Source organism: Pinus tabuliformis, chromosome 3_1, assembly GCF_031772625.1.
Source record: "Pinus tabuliformis cultivar Carrire ecotype Pingquan chromosome 3_1, CPIR1, whole genome shotgun sequence".
NCBI classification, from domain to species: Eukaryota; Viridiplantae; Streptophyta; class Pinopsida; order Pinales; family Pinaceae; genus Pinus; species Pinus tabuliformis.
This window is the reverse complement of record NC_142301.1, coordinates 702,616,305-702,637,633: the sequence shown is the minus strand read 5'-3', so window position 1 is coordinate 702,637,633 and position 21,329 is coordinate 702,616,305. Positions and strand designations below refer to the sequence as shown.

At 37.3% G+C, this 21,329-nt stretch overlaps 1 protein-coding gene, 1 long non-coding RNA gene and 1 pseudogene across 2 annotated transcripts; 2 read left to right on the top strand and 1 right to left on the bottom strand.

Moving 5' to 3' along the window:
* The first annotated feature begins 2,181 nt into the window (after nt 1-2,181).
* On the top strand, nt 2,182-2,649 carry LOC149189085 (putative kinase-like protein TMKL1 pseudogene; annotated as a pseudogene).
* A 2,366-nt stretch (nt 2,650-5,015) lies between these two features.
* On the top strand, nt 5,016-9,181 carry LOC149189084 (uncharacterized). Its single transcript, XR_016255874.1, has 2 exons — nt 5,016-5,271; nt 5,607-9,181. It is a non-coding gene; the product is annotated as an uncharacterized LOC149189084 (long non-coding RNA).
* A 2,072-nt stretch (nt 9,182-11,253) lies between these two features.
* LOC149189083 (uncharacterized) lies at nt 11,254-11,847 on the bottom strand. Its single transcript, XM_089410119.1, has one exon. The coding sequence runs from the start codon at nt 11,845-11,847 to the stop codon at nt 11,254-11,256; it is 594 nt and encodes a 197-aa protein (XP_089266245.1).
* Nucleotides 11,848-21,329: the final 9,482 nt, after the last annotated feature.

The window sequence follows — 21,329 nt, the reverse complement described above, 5'->3', positions numbered from 1 at the left end:
TCATCCCTTCTGGGTCCTCAACCTCCAACTCATTGATCAATTCCCACTTCCTCATTCTTCAAATCCCTATACAAATGAGGGAACACGAATATTGACTAAACATATGAGCAACAGTTCATACTATGAATATTGAACACCACTTGAAATGCAATTTTTTGTAGTGTGTAGAATTTACACTGAAGACCCCACCAGATATAAACACATTTACAGCATAATGCCCTATCTCCCCTTCAATATTTCCTACCCATGCACAAAACAGTATTATAGACTTTCAAATGCTTCATCTTGGTATAATCAATACATTGTTGAAAGAAACATAATAACATGCAAAATCCGTTGTAAAGAAAAAATTGTTATACAACTTTAATCAGTTTGTTCCACTTTGTTATGCTCAGATGAAGTCCAAAACAATTACATAACAAAGTGTCCATATGATATGCATGTTATGTTTTTAGAAGCTTATGATTGAATATCCTAAGGGAGATTACTCTTTAACTGGCATTGCATTCAAGGGCTGGCAGTTAAGATTACAGCTGGGCTTAGCATTTTTGGGAAAGATGTAGAATCTTTCAAAATTGTAGCCAAAGTGGTTAAGCTGGCTATTTTTGCCTACACAAGGCAGGACAACTTGTATATTTCTTGATATATATTTGTTCAGTAGTGAAATATAAGATACATCATCTACAATTCACTTGAAGCACATTCCTGTGACCTCCAAGTTCCAGACCATAAACTTTTATAATGGCTATTCTAATCTCTGGGGTCCTCAGCATCAGCAAGTGTCAGAGGATGAGTCCTCTACCACAATTTGGCTTGACAGCTCTTCAGGTTAATTTTGTTTGGTTTATCCTTCGGTAGAATAACTAATTTTTGCATGAAATGTGATGCAGTCTAAAGAGTGTTTGTCTCCCTCCCTGACTTTGGATGTTAGCCATGGTTTTGGATTCTCCTTAACTCATCAGTTAGCTATGGTATTCTTCCTGATCCAAGAGATCTGCTGTTGAATAATTTCAGGTAGTGGATTCAAGTCTTTGGAGGCCTATAAGTCCGGATTCTTCAGTGCTGCTATTAAGCTACAGGCAGGTTATATAGCTGGAGTCATCGCAACACTCTATGTAAGTTGCATTTCAGCGTTAAATTATATTTTCCTGGAACTTGGTTTGTTGATGAGGATTGTTGCTAAGTTCTCTAAGTTCATTCTCAGTGGCTGCCCTGTTTCAGACTCCACATGCTCAGCCTCATTCTCCAATTCTCTCATTTCAACTGGAACAGGAGGCCTAACGAGCTAAGAGAGATCGAGGATGAAGTCAATTCAGAGAAACAATTTGGTTTACAACTAATGCAAGGACCGAGAACGCTATCCCACTCGCCTGCCTAGATATAAATTTGTGAGAGACTAGAGTTTGAATCTTGAAAACCAGTCTCTGTTTATTTATGGCCATCTATAATATAGGCCGTTGAAGAGTGCTTCTGTATGGGTGTGTAAGGAAATTTTCCATTGCAGCTGGTGAAATAAATTTGCAGCTCATGGAGTATAGATGCCCAAAGCTCCATAGGAGTTGGGTTGAAATAGTTGATTTCCTTATTGTTGGTAATTGCTTGGAGGGCTATGTAAAACTTGTCCGGTGATGTGTTCAGTGCATGAAAACAATTTGATCTTTAATTCAAAGACTACTGAAGAAGGCTCTTCCAGTAGTTCTGGTCTGTATGCCAAACCCACACAAACACAAAATGCGAGTGATAAAGGCTAGAAAAATGAAAAAGGAAGGGTTTTATTTTATTATGAAAGTAAGATGCTTTGATTTTGTAAGATTCGAGTGCACCTTGACTACCTACAGAAATATAGTTTTACTATATTGTAGATGCTGGCAAAAGAGTTCAGTGACTCAAAGATCTGGAAACCATTTTTTATGCAATTTTCTTATCCACTGTGCTACGGTATTTTATCATGCAGCATACACATCTATAAAAATCTGATCTTTCTTTTCGAATGTAGATGCAAACAGACCAGCACCTGGTTGGGCTAAACTGCATAGAATTGCACTAGGTGCTGCAAGGGGTCTAGCGTACCTTCACACTTGCCTGGAAACGCCTATCATACATGGCAATCTCAAGTCCAAGAACATACTCATAGATGATAATTATGAGGTCCATATTTCTGACTTTGGTCTTCACTTACTTATGAATCCGGGTACAAAACTGGCAATGCTAGAAGCTTCTGCTTCTCAAGGTTATAAAGCACCTGAACTGCTCAAGATGAACAAGGCAAACACAAAAACATATATTTATAGTTTTGGTATTATATTACTTGAAATTCTCACTGGCAGAAGACCAATTGAAAGGGACTCATCCAATCAAATTATTGATCTACCAACAGTTGTGAAGAATGCAGTGCTTGAAGAAAGGATTTCAGATCTCTTTGACCTTTCCATTCTGGGAGGAGGAATGAGAAGCCCGATGGATGAAGGGCTCCTTCGAGTTCTTCAGCTTGCAATGGGTTGCTGTGCACCTTCTCCCTTTGTTAGACCAGATATCAAAGAGGTGATAAGGCAACTTGAGAAGATTTACCCTCTTCCTCAGTCCCCTACATATTCTCTTTCTTCACATTACACTTCGGATGATAGAAGCAACAGAGAATTTGTGTTGTAATGGAGAGAGGCAAAATGGCATTGGTTTATCCCTATACATATTTTTTGGAATTTATATTGAAACCTACCATGCCTCAGCTAGCGGAGCAAAATGAAGGATATTTCTGTTATTTGAGAGGTAAATCTAACATCACCGAGGATTATTTGCTTTGGGGATTTTCACCTACCAAAGTTTCTATTTTGAAAAGTTTTGGGAGCCTTAAAAATATTTCAAGGATTTGAATACAGATGTAGATTGTGATTTCTTAGAAATCTATACTGTTGAATATAGATGTAGATTGTGATTTCTTAGAAATCCATACTGTTGATTATAGGCAAATCCTTGAAATATTACATCTTGTTGATTGACAAGAAAATTACACCAAAATTCAAAGTTAGTATATAGAAAAATTAATCTTTAGAACTACTCCTCCATATGGAAGGATCATATGCCCTTCTGAAAGAGGTATATATTCCACAAATGCCTTCAACAAAGCCAAGTTTTGTTGTTTCTTTTATGATAACTCCAACTTTCTGTAAAAGGTATAGTTTCATAAATTTAGTGGCTTCAGAGTAAATTTGTTTTGCAAATGTGCAACTAAAAGTGTAAAGTGCAGATTTTATATACAAGGTTAATTTTGGATCGTCCCAAAAATAACTGAACCTCAAAATAAATATCATGTTAATCTCAGAATGAATGGTGCCTCTCAATCTCCACCTGAATTATGGTGTGCTAAACAGGTTAAGAAGGCATTAAGGTGGAAATCTGAAACTTTTGCTATGTTGAAGGGAAGGTTGCTTGAAGAGACTTGGATACCTTGGAGTTGGTTTGTATTTCAGCACAGAGAAGTTACCAGATTGAGAAATGGGAAACTGAACAGAGTGAAAAACCAGGCTAGAGGGTTTCGTGAGATAAGAAATATGAACCCTCATCCACATATGTTATGCATATAAAATCGATTAGTTCTGTTCCGATGAAGTGTCAAGATGGGAACAGGACTAAGATCGGGAATGAGATCCATTTGATGTCCTTGCCATCAAACCCGATTGCTTGTTTGGCAAGTTTTGTCATAGTAAGTACCTTCATAGTGTTCATCCCAAAATGGAGGAATCATTTTTTGGTAATTTGGACCAAAGGAATCATGTTCTCAATGGTGGGCATCCAAGAACCCCTTTCTATCAAGCGTTCCTGAAACTAGCGAAGCCGGTGTGGCTTGTGCATAGACTGGCATTCTGCTTTGATCCCAAGGTCAATATTTTTCAAGTCAGGAAAGGTACCGACTTCTCTGAGGTGTATATGCGATTCCTGTATTCTACAGGGATTTGGCCACTTTTGGCTGAGCTGGCCTGCGAGTTCAGCTGGTTTTCGCGAATCTGCTGGGTAGTGCAGGGTTTTAGCGGCATGAAGGCTTGTGGAGGGCATTGGATACCAGTTGTAGCGCAGAACTGGCATCTGCAGCTAGGTCCATGGAGAAATGTAAAAGCAAGATTTAGGGTTCACGTATGACCCACTCTCAGGATGTAGGGTTCACGTAGGGTTTACAACTTTCATGTGCCCCTGAAATCCGAAATCTTTAAAACATATTTAAAACAAAATGAATGTTTTATGTCCAGAAGATTCTCTAAATACAGATCTAAGTATGGTTTAAAACCACGATTTGTCATTTGCAGATGCGAATATGGCACCAGGAATATACCAGGAGGTAACAGAGTTCAGTCCGGCGGGTTGCAGCGCTTCAGTCCGGCGGGTTGCGGGTTGCAGAGCACAGTGATTGTGGGTTGCAGCGCTTCAGTCTGGCGGGTTGTGGGTTGCAGAGCCCAGTGGTTCTGGGTTGCAGAGTTTCGGTGGCGCGCGAAATGCAGTTTTGAAATTATGTTATTATGTTTTGGGCCATATGGTGGGTCCCGCACCGGCTGCCGGAAAGGTCTCCGTGGTCGCCCGCCGGAGTTATGTATGCCATCCCACTGACGTGCACCATATACATAGATGGGCCAGCATTTAAGACACAATATATGGCTGGTTAGCCCTGGCCAACATATACTACCTTCCTATTTATTGCTAAATAGCCTTGTAAATATTAGACGTGTCACGGAATCTCCAAAATCGAGATTTTTGTCAATAACCATATGAAGATTTTGTCAACCATATCCATAACGTCCATTAAAGATAAGCTGACGTGTCACAGAATCTCCAAAATCGAGATTTTTGTCGAGAAGCGCGCTGAACGGAATTCAAGCTGACGTGTCTCTCAACTAGACTCACACTCTGCCGAAAGTTGCGAGATATGTGGACCATCCGATCAGAATATACGACCATTAATCTGAGCCGTCAGTTTCTCCAGAATTCTCTTTAAATTGCAGAGTCGGGCATTGCAAATCCTCGTTCACTCATCGTTTTGGTAGTAGTTTCCAGGGTTCGATTCGGGACGTCTTCAGTTACTGAGTTAGCTTGTCTGTTTAGAATGCTAGACTGAGCTTGGTGGTTAATTTTTCGAATTCCTTGTGTTTTCGTCATTTCCAATGTTCAGGAATACTATCTGCTGGAGAATCAGGGTTTTGGAACGAGCGATTGGACTACATTGGCTGGATATGAAGGGTTTTCCAATCTGACCATGATTTATCTGAAAATGCTCTGACAATAAAGGTCTGTTAGAAGCCATTTCCATCTTTTCAAGTATTTTATTTAATGGAGGGTTTCATTTCTAATTTACGTTTCGAACCTGTCGAGATGATTAGAGGCCGTTGTCAGTCTATATTCTTGGAGATTTATTTTTCGAAATCTAGAGCTATAGAGGGACGAATTGAGGAAAATTGTGTCCCACGAGATCCAAAATCACGGGGATTGGAATCTATCTTGTATTTATATTCTTGAAGAAATTTTTATTTGGAAGTGAAGGGTGATTGATGTATATAAACCCAATAGCCACTAAAGCTTCATTGGGGTTTGATGTGGCATTGCCTTTGCGGGTGCGCTTGCAGGCGGGCCACCAGATTAATGAAATGCTTTTATTTTGTTCTTTGGGGGAGGGTGAACCTTCCCAACCATCCGAGCTTATTTTGGCCGGAGGTCTGTGTCGCGCGTTTTGTGTTGCAATCTTTGATTGATTGTTTGATATGGCCGACGATTAATCCAATTTTGACGAAGCGCCTACATATTCAAAAGGCTCCCACACGACACACTAAACGATTCTGCCAGGTATTTAAAAGTTGCGACACTAATTTTATCAGGTATGCGGTCCGATAAAACTCTTTCCTCCTTTTATTGGTCATTTTCGGTTAAACCTAAGTGCATTTATTTGTCTATATCTGTTAATTCTTAAATGCAAAAAAGACCTTAAAAAGAAGGAATGCGTTTTCAATTTTAAATTCTAAAAGATTTAAAAGTAAGGATTGCGTTTCTGTTCAATCTTAAATTAAAAAAAGACGTAGAATTAAGGATTGCGGGTTAGTTTATTTGATGGCATTCAACTGGTTGCCCACACCATGGAAGCTTCATCAAACTGAGCTTTAGGTAGTGGGAGGGAGGAGCGTGGGTGTATTTTCTGTGGAAGAGAGAGAAATTAACTAATTTAAAATTATTTATTTTTAAATGAAAAATATATTTATATTTCAATAAACATACATTTTATAGGATCACTTACCAATAGAAAAAAAATTTATAAATTTATTACCCGCATCTATTTTATTGGGCACTTCTTATCATTTAAGCAGCCAGAAGATTTTCTATGTTTTCAAATCTTTCAATATAAATAAATTTATCGAATCACTTACAAATAGAAAATAAATTTATAAATTTATTACCTGCATCTATTTTATTCGGCACTTCTTATCATTTTAGCAACCAGAATATTTTCTATTTTTTCAAATCTTTTAATATACATAAATTTTATCGGAACAAGCAGAAAATAAATTAATTGCATCTATTCTATTGGGCACTTCTTATTATCATATAGACTGCCAGAATATTTTCTATTTTTTCAAATCATCTTAATGCGTAATAAATAAAAATCATCTTAATGCGTAATAAATAAATATAAATGTAAAAATTTGTATATAGAATTTTCAATATTTTATAACCATCTTAATGCCTAATAAATTTAAATATAGTAATAAATAAATATAAATTTAAAAATTAAAATCTAGATAAATCTAAAAGTTAAAATCTATGTAATAAATAAATATAAATCTAAAAATGAAATCTGTGTAATAAACAAATATAAATTTAAAAATGTGTATATAAAATTTTCAATATTTTAAAACCTTGTTAATACATAATAAATTTTATATTATATATATATATAGATAATTTTTAAAAATAACTTTATTAATGAAAACAAAATTGTTTTTTAACCCATTATCCACAATCTATACAAAATCAAAATTAGGTTATATGAAAAATTGCTGCATCATCGCATATCAAACACATAAAAGCATCATGACAATGTTCGAGCAAGTTTAATTTGTTCATATCCCTCACATTTTATAATTTCAAAAAGTCTGTGAAGCATGGGTTCGCGAACCCGTCCTGGATTCTCGTTGCCATGAACAGGATGCTGGAGCTGGTATTTCCTAGATGAACCCATATGAGCCGGGTTCTTCTCGTAAGAACCTGGTATTCCAAAAAAATTAATTTAAAAACCCATGGGTTTTTGAAAGACGTCAATTTTAATGTGCCTTTATATGTAAGGAATGTGTCTTTAATTTGTGGTGTAATTTCTTCTTGATATCAAATTTGAAATTACAAATGGAAAGGCTTCAATTTTAGAATATTTCAAAATTCATATATATTTTGCTGGAGTTTCATTATGTTATTCACACATTTCATTTGCAAACCATCTTTTACTAGTAATTTGTCAATACTGTCAATTATTTTCTCCCTTTCATACTGTCAATTATTTTCTCCCTTTCATCCATTCGATGACATATATATATATATATATATATATGAATGATTGATCCTGTCAATGTTATTTTCTCCCTTCCATCCATTCGATGACCAGTTTTCACCGGATGGTTTAATGCAGATTACAATGTAAGTATTGTTCTTTTTTTTAAACAGATTAAATTATAATGATTTATAATTTTAATTGATGGTTGTTTAAAACAAACAATCTAGACATCGTTGTTCTTAGCTTCTTGATTCATGTTTGCTAAATGCATTGCCATTTCATTACCAACTAATACAACTTATTCTTCCCTCGTTATCTTTCAGTCATAGTGATAGAAGAAGATAACTGGACCAAGGTAATCCACACCGCAACGTATATAAATAGCCGCTTATCAAAACAAAGGACCTGGATCATATTCTGCTAGAGTGTGATTCTGTTGTTTCCACATATCTCATGTACCTTGTGCTATTCGCAAGCCATCTTTTAATAGTGATTTGTCAATACTGCTATTGTTATTTTCTCCTTTTTATCCCTTCGATGGCATATATATGAATGATTGATCGGACAGGTTGCACCGGATGGTTTAAAACTTCAATGCATATTACAATGTAGACATTGTTCTCCTCTTTAAAACAGATTAAGCTATAATATTTTATAATTTTAATTGATGGTTGTTTAAAATAGTTTAAACAATCTAGACATTGTTGTTCTTAGTTTCTTGATTCATGTTTGCTCAATGCAATAAGTCATTGTATTAAGGTTGGTAATTTTTGCAAGGCCACTGGAATATATTTTTATCCTACAGTTGTCAGTGTCGTTATTCAAATGTCTGCAGAAAATTAACATACTCTCCAGAAGCTGGTGTTAGGCCTCGATACTTATCGGTGGCTGTTGCGGAGCACCTAAGCTGCTGTGCTAATGTGGGTGTCTAGTTCTAATACGCATATGGAACTCCTCGTCATAAACAAAAAGATTACAATTAGGTTACAATTGGAAACACTGCTTGAATAGATTATTCTATATTGGTACATTGCCATACATAAGGCTTTGCCTTTGAGCTAATCAGGTTTATTGATACTGACTATGATGTACATCAAAATCTTTAAAGCTAATATGATGTACATCAAAATCTTTAAAGCTAAGCTCTGGATATGTGTATGTATTAAACCATTAACAGCGTGTTTGTCAGTTATGAAATTTTAAATCTGAACATTAGGGATTGAGTGTTCGCTGCTGGTTTGGTGGACATGACAGAGTCTACAATATGTATATTGTATATGGACTGTTTCTAGTTGATGCTCAGGAGATTCAGCAACAAGAGGAGGTTGGATATTTAGGAAGACGAGTGAATGGTTTTTTTGAAAAGATTCGGTTGTGATGATGCAGCAGCATTTCTGGATGTGGAGAATTTGCGAAGTGTCCACTTCTGAAACTTTGAGGTCACGAGGTTGCGTAGTTTAAGTGACAGATGGTTGCTACAGGTTGGGGAGTAGGACGATTTGGGAAGTTTTGAAGGCAGCAAAAATAGTGCAGAAAAGGAGCGTGAAAGGCCGAGAAGGTGAACCAGAGCAGATTTTGCTGTCGATGAAGAGGAAAACCGACTGCCATTTGGTACAGGAAGAATGTGGCAGGCAATAGAATTAAGTTGTTGTATAGAGACAAGAATGACGGGTTCTGAAAATAATAATATCCGTGTAACATATGTAACTTTCTGCAGTTTTGAGGGTAGCGAAAATAACGCAGAGAAGGGATGTGAAATACGCAGAAGATGAAGCAGAGCATATTTTACAGGAGACATAGATAGTGATTGCCTCTTGGCACATGAAGAATGTAAAAAGCAATAAAAGTTGTTCTGTAATGTAAGGAGAAAGACAGTGACAGATATTCAAAATTTGAGAAAATCCTTCCATCGTATTATGGTTTTGTGTGATTTTCCTTATGGTTTTGGCTCAGTGATGCTAGGCATGGTGTCTGTGAGAGAAAAACCTTTCAATATATATGCTATTGTGTAATAAGACGGTGACTTACCCTGTGTATGGTTTTGTCTCTGTGATGTTCTGTAAATTTGACATTGTTTTGTGTGTTTGCTGTATGTGCACGTATGCCCACATAAGCAGTGTGAAAGCTATTCCCATGGCCTCTGCCTGAAGTTATACACATTTGAAGTTTTGTACATATAACTTGATTGTTGTATATCATAAGTTAGCAGTGGCATTGAATCATCAAAGGAGCCGTAACAGAGACAAGTGATGTGATGTACTTGAGCTTCATAATTAGATGTCCATGTGGACTAGTTTAATTTCTAATATATACTGTATTGATTGTTTAATGATTAAAGACCTAGTTTAATTTCTAGTATATATTGTATTTATTGTTTAATTTCTAATATTTAGTGCCCTTTTGTGGGTGTTGCATAATTTGCATCCCCGTCCCCAGGGAGGACTTGTGGACTGCAGGGTAGGGATAAGTCTCAGTTTCGAAGGGATGTCCTTGACGATACGGGGACTTCACCATGTTCTTTATAAAAATCGCTTAATCTGCGGGCACAGGGGAAACTGCTGGCTTTCGTGCAGGTATTGGTGTCGGTGCTTGCACTGGACAAAAAGATTAAAAAAAAACAGATTTGAATTAAAAAGGAGGAGATACATCTCACAGGTGAGCACTGCACCTAGAGTGGAGAAAGCCCCTTTATTTGAAGAGATGACATGGATTCTGATACAGGAAGAAGAGCGATGACAATTTGAAATCACAGAGCAATGACTTTGCTCTGATGGCAAAAATGAGACAGTATAGAGGGAAGCAGCATCAGCAACAGCAGCAGCACCAAAAAGGAGCCAACACATTTTAGAAGAGACTGTTTAAAGGTATGTCTGCCAATAATTTTCCTAGCAAGAAATGTTTTTACTGTAGAAAACCTAGACATGAGATTAAAGATTGTTATAAGAGGCAGGCAGACGAAGGAATAAACAAACAGAGAAAACATAAGGGTTACTTTGTTAAGGAAGAGGAGGATCATAGCCACGAACTTTGACTATTTATAGTCGATCGTGCCCTTTCAATGTCAAAGGGAGATGAGGATGACATATGGTATGTTGACTCGGGCGCATCCTCACATATGACTGGTAAGAAGGATTGGTTTGAATTTCTTGAAGAAACTTCATGTTGGTCGAAAATCTATTTAGGAGATGATAGTGGACATGAGATCAAAAGATATGGTGACATTCCTGTAAAATTACCTAGCGGAGACATCTCCGCTAGGTAATTTTACAGGAATGTCACCATATCTTTTGATCTCATGTCCACTATCATCTCCTAAATAGATTTTCGACCAACATGAAGTTTCTTCAAGAAATTCAAACCAATCCTTCTTACCAGTCATATGTGAGGATGCGCCCGAGTCAACATACCATATGTCATCCTCATCTCCCTTTGACATTGAAAGGGCACGATCGACTATAAATAGTCAAAGTTCGTGGCTATGATCCTCCTCTTCCTTAACAAAGTAACCCTTATGTTTTCTCTGTTTGTTTCTTCCTTCGTCTGCCTGCCTCTTATAACAATCTTTAATCTCATGTCCAGGTTTTCCACAGTAAAAAAATTTCTTGTTGGGAAAATTATTAGCAGACATACCTTTAAACGGTCTCTTCTGAAATGTGTTGGCTCCTTTCTGTTGCTGCTGCTGCGGTTGCTGATGCTACTTCCCTCTATACTGTCTCCTTTTTGCCATCAAAGCAAGGTCATTGCTCTGATTTCAAATTTTGTCGTCGTTCTTCTTCTTGTATCAGAATCCCTGTCAACTCTTCAAATGAAGGGGCTTTCTCCCTTGTTGACAACCTTGTGATAAACGTCTGGTAATCATCAATCATTTCATTCAACGTGATCGTGACCAGATCTGAATCGGAAACTTTCTCTCCGATATCTCCCAATCTATCCTTCAGGTCTTTGACTCTAGCAATGAATCCAACAGCGGACTCATTTTTCTCCATCTTCAATGCAAACAGCTTGCCTTTGAGTGACAAGACATGGTCTATATTCTGTGTCTGGTATAGGTTTTTGGTTGTCATCCAAATGTCAGTGGCCGATTTACAGTCTCTAATATGTGGGATAACATTGTCCTTGACGGACATCTTCAATATGACCTTCGCTTTTGTCTCCCTTTTATCCCAATTTTGTTCTTGTGTGGCTGATCCTAATTTTAGCGCATTTCTTGTAACGATTGACCATGCGTTTGCACTTTCAAGTAAAGTCCGCATCTTGAATTTCCATTTGTTGAAATTCGATTCATCGAGTTTGCCAGACTCGTGGAAATACGATTCTAGACTGTTATTCATATTAGATTGATAAAATTTCTGATCCACTAATGAATAAATCTATCCAACTGTACACTTTCAGGATACACTAAAAAAATCACCACATACCAGATCCGAACCTCTAGATACTAAAAAACAAATGTATCTTCAATGCGCCACCACCGGGCATGTCCGATTTGCTATGACCAAACAGATCTGGAACTCGAATGCGCCACCACCGGGCAAGTCCGATCTGCTGCCACCAAACAAATCCGGAGCTCCAATGCGCCACCATCGGGCAAGTCCGATCTGCTACCACCGAGTAGATCTGAAACTCTAATGCGCCACCACCGGGCAAGTCCGATCTGCTACCATCGAGTAGATCAGGAATTCTAATGCGCCACCATTGGGCAAGTCCGATTTGCTACCACCGAGCAGATCCAAAACTTCAATGCGCCACCATCGAGCAGATCCGGAACTTCAATGCACCACCACCGGGCAACTCCGATCTGCTGCCACTGAACAGATCTGAAATTTCAAAGTGCTACCACCGGGCAAGGTCGATCTGCAAAAATTGCAGATTTTCCAAAGAGAAAGAGGTTGGCGCTCCTTCGACAGCGAAATGCCCGCGCCAGAAACAAAATCGACGCATCTCCCGAAATTGGCGTGATTAATCCTTGATTTTCCGCGCCAATTGTACTTTATGGCGTGCTGACGCGCTTATCACCCTCAAAACCGCGCCAACTGGCATGTCTGTTCCTTGAAAAATCGCGCCAGCTCTTCCTTTTGCACAAAAATGGCGCGATTGTTTGCGACGAAACCGCGCCAACATTTTCTTGCGCTCAGAGATGATCAATCCTCTGAGACCTGTCTTCAGGTGTTACTGCAGTCCACCTGATTCTACAAATGCCGCCACTACAGTTCTGTAATCAATGATGCATCCTAAAAAAAAAATTAAGGCTATCCCTACTCTGTGCTCTGATACCAAGATAAAAAAACAGATTTGAATTAAAAAGGAGATACAACTCACTGATGAGTACTACACGTGGAGACTGCACTCATACAAAGAGAAATCTCTCCATACACTCTACTTCCATCAAATGAGCAATTACATCATTAAGTACATTACTAGAACTCAGGAAGTTGCAACCAAACTCCTAAACTCTAGGAACAAATCCTAAACTAAGGAGATACTTTACAACTTGTGTAACCATTTCTCCATTAATACAAAATAATATTAATTATTTTCAATTCAAAATAGTGATTAACTGCTGGTCCAACTTCCACATCTGTACCTGTAGCTGCTCCTGCATCATGGTCTAAAAGTGGATTTGGAACGGGTTCTTCAGACGAATCTACTGGAGCTTAATCAAGTGTGTAACCGACGGATAAACCAACTGGGTAAAAGGATATTTGTAATATATTAGTCACATTTATGTCTAAGTGGGTAAATATCTGTGCCCTTAGCTGCTCTTGCAGTTTGGTCTAATAATCGATTTGGAACGGGTTCTTCAGACGAATCAACTGGAGAAATTTACGTTTAATCAACTGCGTAACCGAGAGATAAACCAACTAGTTAAAAGGAGATAACCTACGGATAAACCAACTGGGTAAAAGGAGATGTGCCTTCGTGATTTTTGCGAATTCTACTAATTGTGCCCGTTTGTAATGGATTACAAATACTTGAGTTTCGAATTCCTTAATCCCTTTTAATCATGCATTGCAATTGGCTAGAAATTATGCTAGAATGCAACAATAACTTGTGAAACTTGAAGAGGTGCATTATTAGAACACAAACCAAATTTGAAGCGGTGCATTATTAGAACACACAAAATCAAGTAGGTGCATTATGAAAACACAAATATAAAAATCAAGTATCGATTATTAAGAGCTGGCCAAAAAGAATCTGTGAAATTTGAAGAGGTTCAGGTTCAGGTTTAGTCGTCAGACTGAATGTGTTGATACCTTCGGTAAAAGAAGCATTCATCATCCCCAAAGAAAACCCGGTTGTTACTTCCGGTTACTTCTTTTGGGAACCTTGTGTTTCATATTCCTTAATCACTCTCAATCATACATTTATGAGATATTATTTATATCATATACACTTTCATTTGAATCATTTGTTTTATCAACACGACATCAATCACCTCATACCATAGGCCTTCTTCGTGTCGTAGTGTGTTTGGTATCTTCCCCTGCCTGATTATTGCTCCCCATTCATCTCATACCATAGGCCGCCTTCGTGTCGTCGTGTGTTTGGAATCTTCCCTTGCCTGATTATTACTCTCCGATGTGTTCCCTCCCATCTCATACCATCAATCATCTGCTTTAGGCGTCCTTCGTGTAGTAGTGTGTTTAGTATCTTCCCCTGTTTGATTATCACTCCCCCATTTATTCCCTCCCTTATCAATATGATTATTTTGGGTGAGATTAGTAAGGGTCTGGTTTTGCTGCAAGGTATCTTTACGTATCTTCATTATGAATTTATTTGAGTTCCTCTGTTGGTCTTTGGGACTGTTTTCGTAATTGATGAGTGGACTGAACAGATTGTCTCATCCTTGGCATCTTTGGGACTCTTCTTCTAATTGATGAGTGGACTGAACAGATTTCGTGTCATCCTTTGCATCATCACACTGGTAAAATTGGGACATATTTTCTGAAATTTCAATTTATTTCTTCTTTATTGGTCATATTTGCTTGGTTTCCTGTACTTGATGGTTACTATACGCTTTTCTCTAGGATTGCCTAGTGATTCTGTTTTTTCTTTTTGGTTTCGTTGCAGGATTTGTAGGCCATTCCTATTTTAACACAATGTAGTGTAGAATCTCTCCCTACCCCAATGCTAACCTCTGTGCAGATTCTCAAAGATATAATTTTGAAGAAAGAAATTTGGAACGATTTGGGGCAGCGATGACACCTTCAAGGGATATATAAGCAAGTTCGCGACCAGGGAATAAATCTAAGTTTCAGTATATATCAACTTACGGAGCAGAGATCGCTGGCTTGAAGATTGAAAATAAATAATGTGTTGAAACAAAGAACTGGAAAATTGGCCTCTTGCGTTGCACACCAAAAGCAGTTTTCTAAAGGTTCCCTGGTTTTTGTTAAAGGTGTAGTTAATGAAAGGTAGATGCATGATGAATAAGAACAAAAGTTCTTGTTAAAGGTGTAGTTAATGAAGGATAATTGCATGATGAATAAGAACAACCGAATCATGAGCAACTCCAAGGATAATACAAATGGATGAACCTGGAATTAAAATTGTAATCTTATGTTTCGGATAATAATATTTCATGAAGGCTCTTTTGTATAAAAAAAGCAGTGTTACAGTGATATGCAAATTTTGTACTGATTGACTGCTTTTACATGTGGCCTTGTATTAATTAAAAACTCAACGAAACAGCTGTTTTAATTACTATGTTTCACTCTTCATATTCTACACCATCTCCTTTTTATTTGAAATCATTGTTCAAGAGTAAAGTATAATAGTTGAAATTATTGTTAAAGTTTTGTTAGAGTTGAGTAGGTAAAAAAATAATAAATATATATATATGTTGTGGTATAAACGAGATCATTTTAATAATTTTATGATAGCATATATTTTAATGAGTGCAGTTTAATTTATAGATGAAATAGTTTTTTTCACCAAAACCCAATGATGCAATTTCAATCAAGATAGTGATTTTATTTTGTTTAAAATACATTCAATACATTTTTGAATGCATAAATGAATTCAACACTCTGAAAAACGCATAAAGCACTTGAATTTTGCAGATTAAACAATTTTAATTCAAGTTAAAATCTGTATGGGATTTTGGTTAAAATTAACCAGAAAAATGCTATGAAAAAAAGTATTTCGAATAGAAGTGTGGGATGATTAATAATTACAATATGTAGGTTTAAATATCCGAACAATGTTAAATGACATTTGCATTATTATGATTTTAATATATTTCAAATATTTGAGTTAAAATTGCAAGTTTGGTAAAACCTCATCATTCCAAAGAGACTAGGAGGTTGGGGGATTCTGAATCTAAAATACTTTGAATGGGCTCTTTTGACGCGGCTTATTCCACAATTGTCTGGGTGGAGATATCATCATATCGAAATATTTAGGGGCATTAAGGTGGGACATTGAATGAGAGATGGGTTCATCGAAAGAACTAATGGACCCACCATATGGATCACAGCGTCAATAAGATTATATACTTGCTCTTAAAGCAAGCATGTTGGATATTTGGTTCGGGGAAGGAGATAATTATAGGCAGGGACCGTATCCTAGGTACAGGGATTGAGATGCACTGCACAAAATCCCTTATACACAGTTTAAACACCAGAGGGTATTTCTACTTGGCACGGGCAATAAAATCATGGAATCGTAATGTGGAAAAGGGCAGGGGAGATTGGACTGTTTGGAGAAGATGTTGGAAGTTGGGATAGTTTCGTAAATGCCCTGTGCATATCAGGCATATGCAAAGCTGATATTGGAGATCAAATTGGGTGGAACAAAAGGTTACACATGGGTTCTATATCTGTTGCGGACACATACTTATACATTTGTTGTTACACCCTCAATTTTCAGAACATTCGCTGGTTTTGCCGGATTCTGGAAGGTCCAAATCCCTTACAAGATGATTCTATTTACATAGCTAGCATGGAAAAATAAGAATTTAACTTGGGAAAACCTGAGGAAAAGAGTCGTCTATGGACCTGAACTATGCGTCTTCTGTAGATTGAAGAAAGACAATCTACATATCTTGCTGCTATGCCCAAGAGTTATACAGGTATGGTTTATGATCTCTTCTATATTCTCTTTCACTCACTTTGCACATGAATCTATTGATGCATGTTTGTTATGGTGGAGCCAAAGACCCAAATCCAAAATGGATATTCCCATTGTGATTTTTTTGGGAAATATGGAAAGCAAGAAACTCCCATTGTGATTTTTTTGGGAAATGTGGAAAGCAAGAAACTCCATTATTTTTTAAGGCAATATTCTCAATCTAAATCACATCATCAACAGCATAGTTCCATGTTTGGGGCCTCTATTGCAGGCTAATCTAGTACAAAATGCAGTTTCGCATAAAAAAAATTACCCCGAATATTTCCTGTACAAAATGCAGTTTCGCATAAAAAAAATTGCCCCGAATATTTCCTTCCCACCAGGGTATTTTGACGGTGCAAAACAGGGTGGGAGATGTGGATGCGGTGTGTGGATTTGCATCCATTTAAATCAGCGCTATAAAATACATCGGTTTGGAGGTAATGGGACTAATACAAGAGCGGAAGCCATTGCACTATGGGGGTTATTGTTGTTTGTTAGTTTCTTGGATATTCAAAATTTGCAAATTTATAGGGACTCACAAGGCATTACCAACCATGTGTTGGGATCGTCCTCTATCTCCCATCCACATTTACAGCGTTGGCTTAGGAACATTGAGTATCTTAAAAGAACTTTTCAAAACATTAACATCCAAGATATTCACCGAAAATTCAATACAACTGCAAATGATATGTCAACGCTGGGCATTTTATGGGCAACTCAAATACGGATGTTGGATCCATGCCACCAACTAGATAATTTTTTCTGTTTTTAATGTTCCACACAATTTCTGGTCAATGTCGACACCAAATACATTGACTTCTACTCTTCTATGTTTTCTTTCACAGACTTACGTTACAACTTTTACGTTTCACTGTTTTTGGTCTTACATTTCACAGGAAGATAATATTAAGTACATATTTTGGTTGCGGCCTAGGTGGATCCACACCCTGTATGTTCTGGTTTACATTGCATTTTATTGCACAATGTATCACTTGGGATGCACTCATGATGAATTGGTTTTTATACTCCTTAATATTAACCAACGGTTTTTTTAATTGAGAAGAAAAGAAAAAAAAGAAAAAACAAAAAAAAAAGTCCACTATAGATGTTGGGTAACATTTTACATTAATATTAATCGACGTGCAATGTACTTGAAGAATCATAATTAATTGAGAAGAAAAGGAAAAAACCAAAAACCAAAAAACCAAAAAAGAAAGTCCACTATAGATGTTGGGTAACATTTTACATTAATATTAATCGACGTGCAATGTACTTGAAGAATCATAAACTAATAGCCTATCCAGAATGTTCTTCCTTGCATTGTCATTTGAGGCCGTTATATATATCAGATATAATTTTTACATAAATATCGAATGGGAAGCTGTGAAATTTCGGTGAGAGACATCAAATCCAAAATCTGAGATTTTGTATGACCCTTTTAGATGCATTATAAAAGTATTATGTTTTTATGAACAAAATTCATGGTACTGGCGTTTATATTTAACATTAACTATCTTACTATTAGTGAATTTAAGTTTATGCGATCCATATTAAGTTTTTGAGAAGTGTTTTTGGCAATAATCACATCAAAATTCATTTGTCAACGCGTTTCAAATCAAAGGAAAATCTTACGGAGTAGTCTAGCTGGGCGGAAGAATGGCCCGTTTTCTGGCACCGGCCGGAAAATCGTCCGGCTCCCGCCGCCGACAACCCCTCTGCCCTCCGCCACCCTCCTTCGCAACCACCCTCCCTCGCCGCCACCCTTCCCTGGCCATTCTGACAGAGCCTGACCGGCGCAGCTGTAAATCCTGACATCCCCTGACAATGGATCCGGCGCAGCTCGAGTGGATCGAACACGGAAAGTCTCGCTCGCTCCAATTCGAAATCCCGGTCAGGCGAAATCCCGCGGTTGCTCCCTCACTCACCGTCCTCCCCAGAGCTCCCGCGGTTGAACCAATTTTCCAGATTTTTCATGATACAGGACACCTTGGCTCTGTAACGAACAGTCAAACGCTCAGCCGCTTCATAGGCAGCGTTGGGGATTCAAGGTGATTAATGAGTTTTTGAATGCATTCAGATGATCGAAATCAGCGCTCGTGAAATCCACATGGAATGTCGAGTTAATTTATTTTCATGTTAAATAAATTTGCAGGGTTTAACTCTACATACATCCATAATGAAATTTTAGGAATTCTGGTATTTACTGCATACACACAGTCAATGATTCATCCTGCTATAGGAAGAAATTGGATATGCTTCTGCATCAAGCTCTCTTTGTTGGAAAGTTTTGAACCTTCTGATTCAAAACAGAAAATATAGTCTTCCGATGAAATTCTTACACCATCTCTGGTGCAAGTCTTTTTAGTTACTTACTGGCTAACATGACATCATTTATCAGTGGGTTTTTCCATTCTGATAGTTACTGTTCTTTATATTTGCTACGATGGTACTGCAGTCAACTTTTGTTGCCAAAATTCTTTCCACTGTCCTAAATGGCTTTTTGAGCAAACCTAGCAAATCTTCAACTCAACTTGGCTGTAGTTCTATCGCTACACCAATGTCTTTATCCCTTGCATGATCCTATCGGGTGAATATACTTCAAATTGGAGAGACATCTGATATTCTTGGCGGACCCAAAATATAAGGATCGTAGCCCATTTTTCTCAAAATTGCAAGCGGCGGAATTCCTTATTTTAATTTATTATATTGGCATTTCAGGAACTGAGATTTTTATAAATATTTGATCACCATTTCACCAATTTGATATTGTTTCTCCTTTCCTCCATAGCGGTTTTATACTTATAGACCTCATTATTTTATTCAATGTTTCTTCTTTTTTCCTCTAGGAAGTACACTACACCTTGTGAAAAATTTCATTAGAAACATTGGCATCTACTGGCAGAGGTCTCAATTTTGTCAGTGTGTCTCTATTATATGTTAGGAGTTGAATAACCTGTAGCAAGATTAACAAAATTGTTACAAGCAAACTTAGTGTGAGTACACAAGAAGTTCATCTTTGTTGGTTTTGGACTATACATTGTAACACATTCCCAGCTGGTGGATTCAATATTTCAATCTACTGATCAGTTTGACAGTGATATGAACTAAAGATGCATCTCCAACATCTTGCATAGTGTTCAACAAAAGTAGCCCAAGAGTTTGGTGTCCCTGTCAGAGGTGATAAAGAGAGTTACATTAAAATGAATCACTACCTCCTTGAAAAATAACTTACGATGTGTGATGCATCTCCATGTTTATTACAATATCTAACATGTACATTGTAGGAAAGCTATCGAAAATTTAAAAATTTAATATTATTACCTCTTTGAGTTTGTGGTAGCCCCACCACAAAGTCCATGATTAAGTGTTGCCATGATTTATCTGGTTTTGGTAAAGGTTGGTCCTCACTGATATTTTGTTGCTTACCCTTGGCAACTTGACAAATGCAACTCTTGTTCACCTACATAGTGACCTCTTTGGTCATGCTTGACCAATAATGATGTTCTTCCAATTGCCCAAGGGTTTTGTCCTTTTCGAAATGAACTAGAACTCTAATATGTGCCTCAGTTATAAGTATTTCACCCACTGTACCTCTCTGAATACACAATTGCTTCTCATTTCTATCCTGCAACATATATTCTAAGAAGTTACTCCTATCGCCCATATTGGTTCTTTATGAACAAGTCCTTCCAAAGACTTGATGCATTTGCTTTACCTACTCTGTACTTGATCAAAAGTTAGCCGTGCAATTAATTTAATCATCTGGCATGACTAGCATTTAACCTGTTTTATGCAAATACTTAAAGACTTGATCTTTCCAATTCCTCCAATTAGGTAGACTTTTTTATGATTCACTATAATTTCTAATCAAAATGCAGTATTTCTTCTTTTCTTCATTAAACATTTCTCTTGTTGTATGTCATGGGATGCTGGTAAGTATTGGTAAGAGCCAAACCTGATACATGACATTCAACCTCAAAAACCTTGTTAAAATCTTGAAGGGATAGAATTGGAGCTTCTGCTACACACCTTTTGAGAGTTTGACAGGTCTCTTCTATTGCCTATAGGCTATGACCACAAAACCCCTTATTTGCTTTGACCATAGAAGTTCCAGGTGCAACAATCTTACTCAAATTTTTGATGAACTTTCGAGAAAAGTTCACATGTTCATGAAAATGTGGCACACACACAAAAAGATTGTAGAGCTCGTCAATCCATATTTGCCTTCACTTTACCTGGGGGTTTATGTCAATTCATTTTATGAAATAATGTGTCCAATTATCAATATGTGCCAACCTGCGTTGGGAAAATATTGTCTTTTGTATATTCAGAAATAATTGCCCCTCTTGCAAAATGTCAAACAGAGCTCATAAATGCATGAAATATTTCTCTTGAGTTTTAGTGTACACTAGAATAGTAGAACAACATGTAAATAAACAATAATAAACTTGCCAATAGGGGCTGACCCTCAAAGGTCATGATGATTCCCTGCTTGGTGCTGGACTCATACCTACTGCTGCTTGAGTTGTGGAGCTTGGACTTGTGTGTTTTTAGGGCCAGATGGCCCATCCTTTGTTTTCCATTATGTGTTAATATATTTGACATGTGTATGGACTGTTTAATGCCCAAGTGGGTGTGATTTGTTGATGGGCGATTTTTGGTACCAACACTGCTCAAATCTGATTTGGTTTGTGGTGGA

Excerpts from the sequence above, each read along its gene's own strand:
- LOC149189083 (XM_089410119.1), bottom strand. The coding sequence starts at position 11,847 with ATGAATAACAGTCTAGAATCGTATTTCCACGAGTCTGGCAAACTCGAT.